Source organism: Panthera leo, chromosome E1 (genome assembly GCF_018350215.1).
Source record: "Panthera leo isolate Ple1 chromosome E1, P.leo_Ple1_pat1.1, whole genome shotgun sequence".
NCBI lineage: Eukaryota > Metazoa > Chordata > Mammalia > Carnivora > Felidae > Panthera > Panthera leo.
In genome coordinates this window covers 47,051,279-47,068,651 of record NC_056692.1, presented here as the reverse complement: position 1 = coordinate 47,068,651, position 17,373 = coordinate 47,051,279, and the positions used below count along the sequence as shown (strand labels likewise).

The 17,373-nt window shown below is 39.7% G+C and overlaps 1 protein-coding gene across 13 annotated transcripts in view; it reads left to right on the top strand.

Annotated features, from left to right (window-relative positions):
- BPTF (bromodomain PHD finger transcription factor) overlaps positions 1-17,373 on the top strand; it is a 148,046-nt gene that overhangs the window by 98,541 nt on the left and 32,132 nt on the right. For 9 of the 13 annotated variants that reach the window (XM_042915788.1, XM_042915785.1, XM_042915784.1 and 6 more), the window contains 9 exons: positions 1,429-1,553; positions 2,609-2,737; positions 4,482-4,632; positions 4,972-5,014; positions 6,602-6,848; positions 7,211-7,372; positions 7,590-7,741; positions 8,650-8,758; positions 14,554-14,771. In XM_042915788.1, the coding sequence (XP_042771722.1) occupies positions 1,429-1,553; positions 2,609-2,737; positions 4,482-4,632; positions 4,972-5,014; positions 6,602-6,848; positions 7,211-7,372; positions 7,590-7,741; positions 8,650-8,758; positions 14,554-14,771 (1,336 nt within the window). Of the gene's footprint in view, positions 1-1,428; positions 1,554-2,608; positions 2,738-4,481; positions 4,633-4,971; positions 5,096-6,601; positions 6,849-7,210; positions 7,373-7,589; positions 7,742-8,649; positions 8,759-14,553; positions 14,772-17,373 lie in introns of all 13 variants that reach the window. The other 4 variants (XM_042915791.1, XM_042915787.1, XM_042915782.1 and 1 more) reach the window with 2 other exon arrangements.

Here is a 17,373-nt window from a genome sequence, read left to right as displayed (position 1 = left end):
GTGTTCCTCACCTGGCGGTGTTTCCCTTGTGAAATAGAGACGCACTGAAGTTGCTGTTTGACTGTAGAGAGTGATCTGGGGAAGAAGAGAGAATGAGAAACATTTCTCTTTCCAAGTACAGCCCCATTTGGTGTCCAGAGTTCCCTAGGCATTTCTGTAGGGTGTGGTCTGAAAGTGACACGTACTTCCCCCCCTCCCAGGATACCCCTGCAACGGTTAGCGTTCGCCCTCCCATTCGAGCATTGTTCTGTCCAGGTCACAGGATTCACAGCGCGGCAGCACAGCAAAGGAGGTACTGGTGTCCCAGGTGGAGATGGGAATGTAAGAAGCTGCAGCAAGTTTTTGGCTAGAGCGGTCCCCTTCTCACACTGTTCATTTCCCCAGCTTCATGTTTAGCATAGAAAGCATTGCCTCTTATTATACAAATTGTCTAAGGTCTACCTCATTCTACCTCTCTTAGAGGAGGGAATTATTTTAGTTTTATAGGTTTTCTGTACACCACAACCAGTTTATTTATTTACGTATGTGGATATGTCAACAGAGTGTTTAATTACTCAAAGACCACTAATAGAGAATTGAGACCCAAGGGCTTTTTAAAAATATTTTACGGTCAGTTCCATTTTGGGACAAAATATTCATTGCCGTTATAAATTCGTTTTGAAATGTATCTTTAATATTATTTTCAAAGGAATATCTAAAATGTTCAATAACTTTGCACACAGTGCTTAGTAAAAACCTGCACACAGATTCCTTTGTCTCCTGATCAATAACTAATATAGCATTACCCTTTTTTATTATTCGTTGTGTTGTAGAACTCTAAAGCTACTAATGTGGTTCAAGTGTTACTAGTATTGACAGGCATTCATCATCCAGTAGTTCGTGTTTTCCAGAACCACCATTTGGATACAGAATTTCTGTTCATGTGGAAAGGTCTTACTGGGTTTGTGGGGGGTCTTTTTGTTTTGGGTTTTGAGAAAATTTAAACAGTTTCAGTTTGTTTCAGCACAAATCAGTTAGTTAAGATTTTATCCTTCAAAACTCTTACCGCATTTAGTAACACGTCTCCGTATTTTGTTCTCCTTTGTAATTTCTCTAGCACATATTTTGGAATTAGGGTAAACGTTATAAAATCTTCATAAATTCTTGCCATATCAGTCTTACAATGAAACGTGCTCATTTTACAAATTTATATGGCGTTTGAAGTGACATACAGACCCCTTTTAAGTTGTTAGATGCATGGTATGCCTAGGAATAAAAAAGTTATTTTATTAAGGGACACGTAATAGCCAAAGTGCTTACAAAATTGTATTGTAACGATTGATAATGAGAACTAGAAATAGTCCTTCAGTTTAATAATAGAGCGTGTGTGTGTGCGCGCACGCGTGCGTGCACAATCCATATGTAGTTTTTCTTGGGTTTTTCTTTCAGGTATAGACTTCAGACTGTAAAGTCCTTGGCTGGAGTGAGCCTTATGTTACGGTTACTGTGGGCAAGTCTCAGATGGGATGACATGGCAGCCAAGGCTCCTCCAGGAGGAGGGACCACACGGACAGGTAAGGGCTTTTCCTTTCCTAGTCTAAGTTGAAAAGAGAAAATCACTTGACAGTTCACTTAATTTTAAGCATTTTTGTTATTCATTAAAATATAATGCTTGGGAGGCACCTGGGTAGTTCAGTCAGTTAAGCGTCCGACTCTTGATTTCGGCTCAGGTCATGATCTCACAGTTCATGAGTTCGAGCCCTGCGTCTGGCTGAGCTGACACTGTGGAGCCTGCTTGGGATTCTCTCTCTCTCTCTCTCTCTCTCTCTCTCTCTCTGTCTCTCTCTCTCTCTCTGTCTCTCTCTCTCTCTGTCTCTCTCTGCCCCTCCCGAGCTCGCGCCCATGTGTGTTTCACCGCCATCAAAAAAAACCCACACAGGGCGCCTGGGTGGCTCAGTCGGTTAAGCATCCGACTTCGGCTCAGGTCATGATCTCGCGGTTTGTGAGTTTAAGCCCCGCGTCGTGCTCTGTGCTGACTGCTCAGAGCCTGGAGCCTGTTTCGGATTCTGTGTCTCCCTGTCTCTCTGACCCTCCCCCGTTCATGCTCTGTCTCTCTCTGTCTCAAAAATAAATATACGTTAAAAAAATAAAAAAAAAAAACGTCCAATATATATATATATATGGCTTGTGTTTTTAAAATACAGCTTCGCTAAAGTTTGGTAGCACATGCTGTGAGATACTGGGGGCTAGGAAAGGGGGTTAAATTATAAGGTGAGGCACTTACATGTGAATCAGTCTGAATTTTTAAAAGATCTTATTACAGAGAACAAATCAGTTAAACTGGGACATCCGGAACCCTATGCTTGCTGCTTCTCTCTTCTCTTATTTATTTTGACTGTTTGCCACCAGAAACCAAGCTGCCCCCAAACAGCTCAGTTTAGAAATTTTCAGTGAGGAAGAAACTCAGTATTGTTGCAGTCCAGCAATGATCCTGAAGTCATTGATGAATCAAATGTTTTCAAAAGTTTATTCCATGTGTGTCTCCTTCTTAAAGCACCAGATGTTGTACTTTTCTAGTCTCTGACTATTTTAGGTGGTTATTAATACTATGTGAATTAAATCACCATAGAAACCTCTGAAACTGAAATCACAACGACAGAGATAATTAAGAGGCGAGATGTTGGTCCTTATGGCATTCGATCTGAATATTGTATCCGGAAAATCATTTGCCCCATTGGAGTTCCAGAAGCACCAAAAGGTAAGGAATAGAAAGAACTCTGTTCTTTGTTACTGACCTGTTGGCCACATCTTTTATGAATTAAAATTGGATTAAAATTGTTTCCTTATCTCTTCATTCAACTTCTGAAGAAGATATCTTTTGATACTCAATAAAATTAACAAGATTCCACTAGACACACAGTGATACCTATAGGCATTGCGCCGAACGCAGGGAGGGGTACCGAGAGCTGTAATGATAACTTCTTATAATCAAGCTGTGGAACAATGATTGACACCAGACCATCGGCTCCAAGAGGGCGGCCACCGAGTCCATCTGGTTTGTTGTAGTCCTGACACCTGCTGCAGAATCAGACGCAGGAGTGGTCACTGAACATTTGTTGGCTCAAGAGTTAAAGCTGTTTTGAAATAACGTCAGGGGGAAGAAATGATCTAAGAGGCACAAAGAGTGATTCAGGAAACATTTATGGAGCACCTACGTGGGGGCATTAGACAGCGAAGACATGGAAGAACTGGATGTGGCCCCTATTCTCAAAGAAGCAGAGAAAACGTTATAGTGTTGTTATAATGCTACCACACGAGCAACAAAACTGTTACGCTAGAAAGAGTTCAGTCAGGTGACCAGATTCAAGAGCTATAAATAGATGAAAATCAGTGTTATTTTATAAGTCCAGTAAAACCATTCAGGAAAAAAATCTGTTACAAAATGGGCAAAAAGAGAATGCTGTCCTTAGATATAAACATACTATTTAATAGAAGTTAACTGTCCCAAAATGTATAAATTTAAATTTTGAAATTTGATTGAATTAATTCAAAGGTTTATCCTGGAGAATAAATGAGAGTAGATTTTTTGAAAAGAACTTCAATAAGGGGTACCTGTCCTAGTAGAATGATGAAATAAATAGTAATGTAATTAAAACAGTGCTGTCCTGGAACAGAAGTAGCTCAGTCGATAGGCAGAGAAACAGATGGAAGAGGCAAGTTTCTGACCAGTCTTTAGTCTTGACCCCAGAGCCTTCAATTCAAACCACTGCAGTCTCCTTGAGTCACTTTTCTTTCCTCTTACCACTTTGGATAACCTAGGTCCTTCTGCTATTTCAGCTGCTTCCCTGCTCCCTGAACAAATGGGAAGGTGCAATGCTCGCCTCTCCCTGCTTTTTCTTTTTAAAATCTTACATTAGGAGATTTTACCTCTAGTTAGTAGTTTCTGATCCCTTCTTTACACGGGCAACTTTCAAATTCCCCTTCTCAGTGCTGTGATGGGGAGATACACATTGCCAGAGCTGTATGTACATGGCAAGGACACTCAGCCCAACTAGGTGCGAGGAACACGGTAGGCTTCTTGAAGAATGTTGTATCCACGGTGGGGTCTGCAGGATGAACAGGCATTAGTCATGTGAGGGGGAGCGAAGCCAGGAGGAATGTTACGGGCAGATGTAACAGGCTCTTAGGCCTTTTATATCAGGAGCGAGCAGACCTGGCCCATGAGCCTTGACCCGTCACCTGCTTTTGTTAATAAAGTTTGATTGGACCACAGCCATATGTACTCACTTATGTATGGTCTCTGGCTCGTTTCTTGAAAACAAAGGCACAGTTGAATAGTTGTTACAGACACCATCTGGCCCACACAATATAAAGTATTTACCATCTGGCTCTTTAAGAAAAAGTTGGCCAACTCTTGTTTTTCATGATCTAAGAGGAGATGTCAGAAGTACTGCAATTTTAGAAGCTATATTGCTTAAAATACTCTGATTTCTTTTCCAAAGAAACACCTACACCTCAGAGAAAAGGCCTTCGATCGAGTGCATTGCGGCCAAAGAGACCAGAAACACCCAAGCAAACTGGCCCTGTTATTATCGAAACTTGGGTAGCAGAGGAAGAGTTGGAATTATGGGAGATCAGGGCATTTGCTGAAAGGTAAGGAAATGGTTAACATGTGCTCAGATACTCGAAGCTTTTATCACTTCAGAATTGAAGAATTGCCACCTCAAAAGTTTATTCAGTATGTCCTAGTTAATTTTACTTCGCCTTTGGATTTTAAGTGCTAGCTATATATCATCTATTAAAGTCCTATTTCTAATTTTAATGTGTTGTATCCACTTGTCAGTTTCTAATTACCTTCTAATGTTCATTTTTGAAATCGAAATAATTTCACATCTTTTTAGAACATGAGAGTCAACCAGATGTCACTTAATATTTGATGCCGAATGCCTCACAGTGTAGTTTCTGACAAAATTTCTCCTTTGTTTCCTGCAGAGTGGAGAAAGAGAAGGCACAAGCAGTTGAGCAACAGGCTAAGGTTAGTGAACAGAAGAAGGCAGAGGACTTCAAGGCCCAAATGGAGGCTCACCTCAAACAGCAGCGCTTGGCTGCCCGGCAGGTGGGGGAGTTGGTACTAGTCCCACCTGGCAGCGAGTTGACATTTTTAGCCAAATCCATGCACACCAAAAGCACAGTGTTGATATATTCGTGTGGTTTGACTTATTATCTAAAATTCGACGCATAATTTTTTGTCGTTACTAAAGTATAGTTGACACACAGTGTTACATTAGTTTGAGGGGAATTTTGAAGTACGTTTTCCTGCAAAGTTCCAATCTGTAAAATCTCTGTAGTCTATGAGAAAGCACATTCTACTAAAACTCTGTAAGAGTTTGGTGTGATTTTTAAAAATGTATTTAAAATACTTATTTACAAATGCAGTCAACATTTCCAATTTTGAAGGCATATCCTCAGCACCCTCAGGAAATAACTACCTAATATGTGTTCAGTTTCCTTGTCTCTCTTTTTTTTTTTTTTTTTAAACTGATTGAATCAGGTGACATTTCTAAATATACAAAACTAAACTTTTCTTCTGAGGAATGAGAAACTGTGTGAAATACCTCACGTTCTGTTCACGCGCATAGGATGTTCACAAAAGCACTCCTGTTGAGACTGGCTGTGATGTCGCCGGTGAGCAGTTTGCAGTGGCAGGAGATAGTTCAGCATTGCAATATTATCTTAGTACACCTCTCACCTCCAGCAGTAGCTAGCTCTGCCCAGGCCAGAGTCTTTCTGAGTCTCCGTTTCCTCATCTTTAAGTTACAATACCAGCAACTCTATTGGGTCAGTCTGAGCATTAAAGAAGATAATTATGACAAAGCGTTTGCCATCAGGTTTGAAATCATTGGCACCTATGTTTTTTTTTTTACATGTGGAAGCTTACATTGTCATGTTGGTAAGGTCAGGAAATGTTAGCAATCTATGATGGAAGGTGTACAAATTGGCTTTAATAACCCTCTATTGTAATCAGGCTGTACTTCCCTGCGTAAAATAGTCTAAAATATTTTTTCTGTAAAAAAATGTTTAAACTGAGTAATATAAGAAGTTTAGAAAAGATGTTTTCTTATAATTTTCAACTTGCTTGCCTGTATGTCAGCTTGGATAGTGATTATTTAAATACTGACCTGTGTTTTATAATCGGATAAATTAACACTACAGTAAACCAGAAACGTTGTACAGTTCCCATCATTTGCCGTGTGCTCTAAATCCCACCGCTGAGCCGCAAGGTGTTCCTGTCTTCAATAAGATGACCTGTGTCTCTTTTATTTGCCATCTGAAAGGTTGGACGTTTGTATAGGCTGGAAAAATTTGATTGTGCTTCATTTTTGAATGAAAGACTTACTACTTTCAATAAAATAGGTGTGGTTTAGAGTCATAAAAATATTGGCCTGCATCAAGAAATTAAATTGAAGGGCAAATTTAAATACGTAGGTTCAGAAATAAAATATTTTAGAAATTTGGTGCAGTTTCTTAGATTTGGAGAAATAGTGGGTGGACTTCTTGCAGAATGGTATCGTTTTTATTTGGAACTGTTTCGGTTCATGTTTTCTCTCCCTGACTTTTCTAGAAACGATTGGAACAGCAGAAGCCTACGGCAATTGCAGCTTCCACCACTTCCCCAACGAACAGTACGACTAGTACCATCTCCCCAGCGCCGAAAGTGATGGTGGCCCCCATAAGTGGCTCAGTTACGACCGGAACTAAAATGGTACTAACTACCAAAGTTGGATCTCCAGCGACAGTGACATTCCAGCAAAACAAGAACTTCCATCAGACCTTCGCTACGTGGGTTAAGCAAGGCCAGTCAAACTCAGGTACACGACTGTTCTTAAAGAAAAGATTGCTTTCATTCAGGAAAAAGAAATTTCGATCGTTTACCGACTGAGATGAAACATTTCTTTAGAGAATTGTTTTCTTCCTGCAGCTGATTGAGCAATCAAGCTGCCACAGTTGGTTTGTTACAGATAATATTCATGATATGACATGAGTGAAACTCCTCTCTTCCATTATTTCCCTCTCAACATTTACATAGTTCACTTACTTTGAGTGGAGAGGAATGTTTTTCTTAAAAAGACAAGAATGAGCCACATTTCATGCCTTGGTGCCCTTCCTAGAAGTCACTACGTTGCTGGTTATTTTAAATCTAAAGCTTATTAAATGTCTTATACCCCATTAGCCACCAGCACAGCTGCCACATCTGCTACAACCATTGCCAGCACAGGTCAGACGTTCCAAATTACAGGCAATCCAGTCACTATGGCAGGAAAAGTAATTACCAAACTGCCACTTCCTGCAAACAGCAAGATTGTCGCTGTAAATGTGCCAGCAACACAAGGAGGTAAGGGAAATGTGAAGAGTTTTAATTCACATTTGCCAGATCATACTGTTGCCATTATTTTTCATTTCCTTTTCACTGATTTCAGTCCTTGGACCTCACATTCTATGTAGCCCACTATAAAACCCTGCCACACGTAGTTTCTCCTCAGAAACCCAGTGACACCTGATGCTTGTTATGAAAGGGGCAGTTGCTAATGACTTCTTCATCTTCTTTTAAGGCGTTGTTCAAGTACAGCAGAAAGTCCTGGGTATCATTCCATCAAGTACAGGTACAAGTCAGCAGACCTTTACTTCATTCCAGCCCAGGACAGCAACAGTCACAATTAGGCCCAATGCCTCAGGCTCTGGAGCAACCTCAAGCACTTCACAAGTAAGAATTCTTTACAGACTCCTTTTGTTTTAAAGCGTCAACCGCATCAAGTTGAAGTTTTTAGAATGGCCTCTTCCAGGATTAACGTAGCTCCTCATCTTCCTTTACCTTTTACTCATCTATGCCAAGGTACTGACTTTCTAAAAAATCTGTTATATATCTAAGCATAAATGACATATGAAATGCTAATTTTCAACATAATAGCATATTAGTTTATGAATCAGAAGAAATGCTTTCTAGGATTCTGTAGAGAAAATTCCTTCATATGAAACAGCAGACAGCATTGGAGCCCCGAGGGAAACTTGGTATGCAACTGAGAAGTGGAATGAAAAATAGAATCCGTGGCATTAGAGCTCGTTGGTTATCAGCCGACATGCACACGTATTAGATACATCATTTCCTTGGCTCTGGGATCATGGAAGAGGTTTCAAGTTTTGCAGACTTGAAAATGTTCTGGACGTAACTGTAAAACTGAAAACAATATGCTCTGTAGTCTTTCCTCTAAAACTGTGAAAGGACATTTGGTTTCCGATCTTGTATGCTGTGGGTGACAGATATGTGTTGGACCTCAGGTCCAGAACACGACCCAACATTTTTCTCTGAACAACTACGGTGATCATAGGACAGAGCTTCACTGAGCCTTGTGCCTTCCTTCTGGTCTGTAGGCTGTACTTGATATCAGTGACAAAGAATTTTGTATGATCTCATTTGGATTAAATTTTCTTCCCTCAGAATTCCATCGTTATTCTGATGCTTAATATAATTTAAAATGTAATGCCCAAGAGCCTTTGTCATTTCCGTAGATGTAATTATCAACATAGGATGTTCAAAGACTGTGTTCTAAGTCCATCGTGCTTTTTTGGTCTTTTAAAAGCATTTTAATTCATTCTCCTTTGTGTCATTTATAGGTAATCACAGGGCCTCAGATCCGCCCTGGTATGACGGTGATTAGAACACCACTCCAACAGTCAACACTAGGAAAGGCAATTATTCGAACACCCGTGATGGTACAGCCAGGTATTCGTCCCTCCAGCATTTTCATTTTACATCTAAACATCCAGTCTGGGAAATCTATAATACTCTGTATTGGCTACTTTGCATACTAGAAAATACTAATTTGGATGAATACTTCAGGCTGTGATCATATAGTGGTTACTACTCTGCATTGTGAATGAGTATTCAAAGCATACTAAATTTCTAATCCATTGTGGAGTACATTCATAGATGTTATTTCATCTCTGGCTGTGCCGATGAGAGAAAATAGATCCAAGTTTGCTTAATAAAAATGTTTTAAAAGCCTCTAGTAGATGGAATATATACTAATTCAAATCATTGGAATAAAGAAAATGAGGAAAGACAACAGTCTGTGTGGCAAAAGACAGAGATAAAATCAAGGAAACAGCTAAGAAGCATTTACATGGAAAGCATAAAAAAAAGATTACAGAGACAGTGTCAGCCTTTCGTTAATGTGAATAAGTTAAAACTGCCATATTGAAAGCTGAACGCTAAAAGATTGAACGGAAAATCCCAACTGTACATTTATGAGAAACATACCTAAAGTTGAATTACTACAAAAGGTACACAATAATAAGATGGGCAAAGACCAAAAAAAGAAAGAAAGAAAGGGGGATGAGGTTTGGGGGCGGAAGATAAGGATTACCCTACTAATATTGAGCAGAGTAGAGGTCTGTGATTTTCATGTTGTCTTAAAGATAAAAACTTGCAACGAAGGTGTAATTTGGGAACTTTAAGAACCAAATAAGATCTCACTGGAGTGTATAAAGCAAAAACTATTTGATATGAAGGAGGGATTAGCAGGAGCGTTGTAGACGAGAAACAGGCTGCATGTCAACTGTTCAACCTTCGGGAATGCACATTGGTTTTAAATATTTATGGGCTGTTTGTACCAAAATGGTCACATAATGAGTCATAGTAAAACCTGATGAATTCTTTCCAAACAGTAGAAAGTGTATAGGCCACATTCTTCAAAGTAAAGCAAGAAGTTAATAACTTATTCTACTAATTTTTACTTGCTTGGAAATTTAAAAACGGGTGTTTTTATAAGTAACTTTTAGGTGAAGGAAACATCAAATGTATAGTTTCAAGCACATTAAGTAGCCCCTAAGTCATGCTGCCAAAGCTAAACTCAGAGGCAAATTTATTCAGTAAATACTTGAGCACCTACCCTAGGCAATTAAAATACATTGGAGGACAAAACAGACCAAAACCCATATTCTTAAGTCTTTAAAAAAAAATTTTTTTTAACGTTTATTCATTTTTGAGAGAGAGAGAGAGCGCATGTGTGAGCAGGGGAGGGGGCAGAGAGAGGAAGACACAGAATCCAAATCCAAAAGCAAGCTCCAGGCTCTGAGCTGTTAGCACAGAGCCCGACGCGGGGCTCGAACTCACGAACTGCAAGATCGTGACCTGAGTTGAAGTTGGACACTTAACCGACTGAGCCACCCCAGTATATTCTTAAGTCTTAATCAGCATTTAGAAAAATATATAAAACAAGTCTTGAAAGAAAACAGGAGGAAGTAAAATAAAATACAAGTAATAATTAGGAAACAGAAAAGGGCAAGGTGCCTGGCTGGCTCATTTGGTAGAGCATGCGACTCTTGACCTTGGGTTTGTGAGTTCAAGTCCCACTTTGGGTGTAGAGATTAATAAAATCTTTAAAGAAAGAAGAAGAAGAAAAGAAAATGGAAAAGGGCACATGTTATTAAAATAAACCATTCTTTTGCAAGTCTAATCTTAAGAAAGGGGAACAAAATGCTGGTTTACAGAATTAGGAATGAGAAAAAGTGCTATAAAAATAGAATGAATTTTTTTTAATCAAGTAGAATTATCCTTCTAATAAGACTTTGGAGAGGGGTACCTGGGTGGCTCAGTCGGTTAAGCATCTGACTCTTGATTTCAGCTCAGGTCATGATCTCCTGGTCCGTGGGTTTAAGCCCACATATTGGGCTCTGTGCTGACAGCACAAAGCCTGCTTGAAATTCTCTCCCTCTCTCTGTGCTCCTCCCCTACTCGTGCTGTCTCTTTCTCTCTCACACTAAATAAACTTAAAAAAAAAAAACAACAAAGACCTTGGAGAATTTTCACTATCCATATTCAGGAACTAAATATGTTTGAATAATGAAGCAGAAGTGTATACTAGGCTTATAAATTTCAAGTCTCGATGACTCATCTCAAGGAAAGAAATCTGCAAAGTTGCTAGAGGATTTCCTACAAAAAAGAATTCTAGACCCTGGTTTTATGGTAAAATTCTTTGAAGTGATTAGGAAGCAATTTCTTTCTTATAAGAAGTAGTTACAGGGAATAGGGGGCAGAAAAGATTAAATCTTTTCCGTTCAGTTTGCAATTTTAGCACAGTTCTAAAATGAAATAAAAAGTATTGTTTTGTTTTTGTTTTTAAATTTTATTTATTTATTTGGGTGGGGGGGAGATGGAGGGAGAGAGAGAGTCCCAAGCATGCCCCGCATTGCCAGTGTAGAGCCCGATGTGGGGCTTGAACTCACAAACTGGGAGGTCATGACCTGAGCTGAAATCGAGAGATGCGTAACCAACTGAGCCACCCACGTGCCCTTGTTTTGTTTTTTTTGAAGTCAATTTTCTAAAGCCTAAACAGGACTTACCCCAGAAAGTATGATTCATTATTTCACTTAATGCTGCAGCAACAATTGGTAAAATTCAGTATCTGTTATTGTTCAAAACTAGCTGTCAGGTAACTAAAGGGAACAGTAAAACTAATGTAAAGGAGAAAAAGAATTATAGATGACAAATGATAAGAAACTTACAAAACAAAAAATTGAGTGATCGCAAGATGTACAGAGCCTTTTGTTCCCTTTTGCCTTTTGTTCCCTTTTGCCTTCTGTAGCTTCAGTTACGTGTTTGACTTGCATATGTGAGTCCGTAAACCCATAATTGCACATGAGTGTGTCTTGTGTGTCGAGGAAAAGCCAGATGGCCAGTGGGTCTGGTGAGGCCCAGTGGAGACGAGGAGGAATTCTAGGAGTCGTGGCCAGAGAGGTGGAGGAGGGGTGAATGTGTGTAGCGTACCTCTGATTGTGGTCCGATCCGATCGATCGGCTTATCCTGTTCCTCCCACCACGCTAGCCTTTCCCAAAATGGAATCCACAGACTCCCTGGATGTAATACAATTTTTAAAATTAAAAAAAAAAAAAAAATGTTTATTTTTGGGAGACAGAGAGACAGAGTACCAGCAGGGGAGGGGCAGAGAGAGAGAGAGAGACACAGAATCCGAAACAGGCTCCAGGCTCAGAGTTGTCAGCACAGAGCCCGACATAGGCCTCAAACTCCCGAAGCGTGGGATCATGACCTGGGCTGAAGTCGGATGCTTAACCGACTGAGCCACCCAGGCGCCCCATAACAATTTTTTAATATTTGAATTTGCATTTTGGTGATTATCTCAAAACAAATTAACATGTACATGTTGTTGGGTTGATGAGGGGTGGGAGGGAGGGGAAAGTGGGTGATGGGCATTGAGGAGGGCACCTGTTGGGATGAGCACTGGGTGTTTTATGGGAAACCAATTTGACAATAAATTTCATATTAAAAACAAACCAACCATGTACGTGTTAGGGATCATCTGAATGACCATCGTATGATCGTTACCAACCCTTTAATCCATTTGTGTTTATGATAACATCATATCAGTACCAGGGGAATCAAGTAAAGTAATTTTTCATGCATTGTTCCTCAGACTGCAGTACAGGGACATAATGTGGGGTCCAGAACTCAAATTAAAGCACTTGACTTCACATGATGTACTTTGTTTTTTGGTTCATGTTAATAAATGGGAGAGAATAATGGAGAAAAGTTTTAGAAGAAAGCGTAATGATGGAAAACATACGGTGCTGGTTGTTAGAACATATGATACATGACCAGGATCAGCACTGGTCACCAAAGGAAACTAAACCAATAGAATCACTTAAAGAGGCATTATATGTGAGAATTTGCAGTGTGATAAAATTGTCATTTTGAATCAAGAAAGAAAGACAGTACTTATAGTAAATGTTCCTAGAATAATCAGTTTATATTTTTGTGGGGGAGGGGGCTGGCTAGAGGTCTGCCAACATATATCGTAACTAAGCACTTACTTGGGAGGATAGATCTGATTAGAGAATGCAGGAAAATTTTAAAAGCAATAATTAAAGCTACAATAAAGAAAACAGACACACACAACTTTGTTAAAAAGAAACAAAAGGCAGAATGCAAAGTAGGAAAAATAGGGGTACTGGAGTGGCTCAGTTGGTTAAGCGTCCAACTTCGGCTCAGGTCATGATCTCACGGTTCATGGGTTCGAGCCCTGCGTCGGGCTCTGTGCTGTTGGCTCAGAGCCTGGAGCCAGCTTCGGATTCTGTGTCTCCCTCTCTCTCTCTGCCCCTCCCCTGCTTGCCCACTCTCACTCTCTCAAAATAAATAAACATTAAAAAATTTTTTTAAAAAGTAGGAAAAATATAGTTATAATTTATATCTTTAATCTCTAAAAATCGACTATAAATAAGTAGGAACCGTAGAGAAATGAGAAGGAGTGTGGAGATAGAGCTCACAAATGAAGCATCATGACTTGACAGGGATTTAAATGCTGACCCTCTATGGTAATTGAAGAAATTCAGATACCATGATACTGTCAGACCGTTTCTGGTTGCTGGAATATTGTACTTTACCGATAGTACATAGGGTTGCCAGGCGTCCAGTGAAATAGAATCTCAGTAATGGTGAGAGTGTGAGTTGGGATAACCTATCTAAAATTCAGTTTGGTACTGTGACTGTGTTCCTACTAGAAACGCAGTAATACTGAGAGGAGTTTATTTTAAGGAAAGAACTAGAAGTGCATAAAAATTTATGAACAGGGATTTTACCGTAGCATTATTTATTAAAAGATAAAGGGGAAGGTATTTTGAGTAACAGAAGACATTCAATGTTATACATAGGCAAGAATCTTAAACACCATTCGTTAAAAGAAATACATACAGAAATACCTATGTATTCACCTATGGAACAAAAGACAGAAAGTGAATGTAAAACATCATAAGTGTGATGTGATTCACTAATTAATAATGAATTAGGACATTATAAATGTAAAATTAGCTGCCAGATCATTACTCTTAGCAACTGTTCCACGGCAGGGGGCAGCAGATTCCACCTGTCTTTTCCTCCAGTTTCAGCAAGTTAAATGAGAATTAAAGTTTTTAGAAGACTGTTGAGCCATCCTAATTAAAATTCATTCATCCAGTAGATGTTTATTAAGCAATGAACTATGGATCCATTCTTTGAATGTTTTGCCCTAATATTAAGGATATAGTGATCTTGACCCCGTGGTTCTCCCAAACTGGTGAAACGCTGTAGGAAGAGCTCGTTCATAAACGAGTGGTTGGTTCAGAATAGTCCTGTTATGTTGAAAAGTCATATGAAGTCACCATATATTAGATTGTCATCTTATTTTAAATATTCCTCAGGAAAGGCAGCCTTATAAAATGGCTTATTAGATACATATTTCTTCCTTCAGTCTTCCCTCTTGTCATTTTAGCTTTGGCCTCCCAGGAAGAATATTGTTTTTTCAGTCTCCTGCAGATAGCAGGAACTGGGGAAGGGCTGTGTGAGCTGAGCGAGAGTAGCTTCACTGGCAACCAGGTGGGACTGTGGGCATGGATATATGTCTGAGCACATCCTTGGGCTGACGGCATCACATTAAGTCTTTTCGAAAACTGAGAAGAGTGCCTTCACCTGACGCGTTGACTGCCTGGGGGCATATAAGCATTCATAACGTTTTGCTGTTTGTGTAGGTGCCCCTCAGCAAGTGGTGACCCAGATCATTAGAGGGCAACCCGTTTCCACCGCGATCTCTACCCCTAATGCAGTTTCCTCAGCACCGGGACAGAAAGGATTAACTTCGGGAACATCCAGTGCAAATCTGCAGCCTTCACCCTCCCCGGCCCCTCGTCCCCAACAGGGACAGGTGAAGCTCACCATGGCTCAACTCACTCAGTTAACACAGGGCCACGTAAGTAATGGCATTTCATGGTAACTCTCTTTTTCCAGTTTTCATTTGTAATTCCACTTAGTTAACTCTAGAGGTGATCCGTTTTATTCTTGCAGTAAGTTTAAAAACAGGTACTTATTCTCAAAAAATTAAAATGTACTTTTTAAAGAAATGGCTGCTTTGTAGAGTCAAAAATACTTCTTAAAGGCGAGATATAATCAGTTTCAGTCATCTAGAGCCCTTAGACTGTGAGCTGAAACAGCCAGATGGATAATCCTCTTAAGTACCAAAACGTTATTAGTTGACCAATTTCCATTGGAAAAATAAGACTTGAGTACATCAGCTGCTTCCTTGCAAGATTCAACTGTTCTCAGTTCTTCTAGTACTAATCAGTAGGTTGAATGCAGTTCCTTTAAAAATCAAGGAGATTTTCTTATGGAAACTGACAGGCTGATTTTTTAAAAATTTAAAATGGAAGTGCAAAGGAGAAGGAATAGTTATAATACTGTTGACGAACAGGAGGCTTTGCCCTGTATGATGACCTGATATCAAAATATTTATGATAATGCCTCACACATTAGTACAGAAAGGTGCAGACAACTAGGACAGATAGATGAATAGCGCAGCAGAGAATGCAAAAAGTGACCCATGCCTATGTGAACACTTGTTCCATGATAGAGATGTCATTACAAACCATTGAGAAAGGAACAGACTTTCCAGTAAATGGTGCTGGGACAATTGAGTTTATATGGAAAACTGTGAAACTGGGCCACTACCTCACTTCCAAACTCCTTTCCAGGAGGATAAAAGTCCTACCTGTGAAAGGTAAGAGTATAATACTTTCAGAAGATTAGAGAGAAGAACACCTTCATAACCTTGGGATAGGAAAGAAAGGCTTTCTTACTTACACACAAAAAGCACTAACCATAAAGGAAAAGATTTATAAATTCAACTCCACTAAAAATAAGAACTTCAGTTCATCAGACATTATAAAAAGTAACACAAACACAGACTGTTATCCAAAACACATGAAGAATTACTAAAAATAAGGCAAAAGAGCAAAAGCTCAGTAAAAAAAAAAAAAAAGTTGGGGGCATACAAACTTGATGAGGAGAGAAGAAATCGAAATGTCCAAAGTCAAAAAAACTACTGAACTCTATTGGTAATGAGGGAAATGGATATGAGAACCGTGTACATAAGAGGTTGGTATAAATTAAAATGTTGGTCAAGATGAAGAGCTGGCAAAGACGTGAAACAAAATACACTTCCATGTGCAACCGCGGTAGTATAAATTGGTTTAGCCGTTTGGACGACTCCAGGCGTGACCTGGCAAAGTTGAGGATATGCATACCTCTGGTCTGGGAGTTCTCCTGTATTCCCTAACGAAGTTCTTGTTCACGTGAGCACCAGGATAATGAACATGAGTCTTCATAGCAGCACATGGTTCACCAGAGTAGAAAAGTAAGAACAGCCCAAAAGTCTGTCTACTGTCAGTTCAATAAATTGTGTTGTAGTCCTACAGTAATGAAAATGAAAAACCGTGGCCACACAGAACCACATTGTTGAGCTGAGGGAGCAAGTATGAAACTTACATTATGATTCCATTTGCACAAAATTCAGAAACGGGCAAAACCAGCTGTGCTGTATAGGGATACAGGGCTGCTGCATTGTCCGTCGAGAGAAGCTTCATTCCCGTCATGTTTTTCACGGATGGCATTCGTGAAGTTGTGAACCTGTAACCCCAGAAAGGTCTATATGTAAGCAGTCGCACTATGAAGAAGTGTGATGTTACCGTAGCAGTGAGAACAGTGGTTACCTCCAGAGGAAAGGAAGGGAACGCAGATCAGAGCAGATCTCAGCAGGGACTTCTTGGATACTGGCGACGATGACCTGAGTGCTGATTTTATAGATGTTTACTTTATAATTATTTTTTAAACTATACTTGGTGTTTCATGCATTTTTGAACGTGCAAGAGTAAACAGGGGACTCATGAGTAAAGTATATGTGCATTAGTATATGAACTTGGTGGCGTCAGCCTGGGCTGTTGAGAATTTGGGGTGGGTTGTTTTACTTTGATTTCTAACTCTCCGCCGTGTCCCTAGTAGTTAATTTTCCTGGATTAACAAGTCCTGGACAGAAGTGGCAGTACATACAGAGTTCTTAGTTCCTGGTCCCCATTTTGGTAACTACCTGGGCATTAGCGACCCTCACGACTTGTCGAAACCCTAAGCTTTTTCTCCTTCAGTGCACACAGACACACACCATGGGTAATCTGGTACATACTGAAAAAGTGAAACCAGGAGACCTGGGTTCCTCATTTTTTTCTCACCTTTAAGTTCATCTCTAGCTTTGGGCAAGTGACTTGAACTTTCTAACCTTGAGTTTCTTAATTGGTGATAAGATTGTAGTAATATTTTCTCTCCCTACTCCACGAAGTCACAAGTCCATTGTGAGGATCCAGCGAGACAGTATATACAAAGATGCTTTGAAAATTACAAAAGAATACGAATATAAGAAGGTTTAAAATCAGAATTTTGTGGAGACATTCGTCATTCACTTCAGTGCCCTGATTTTGTAGATAGTAGGGAAATTTGGATCTGGAGGAGTAGTGTTACTTGTAGAC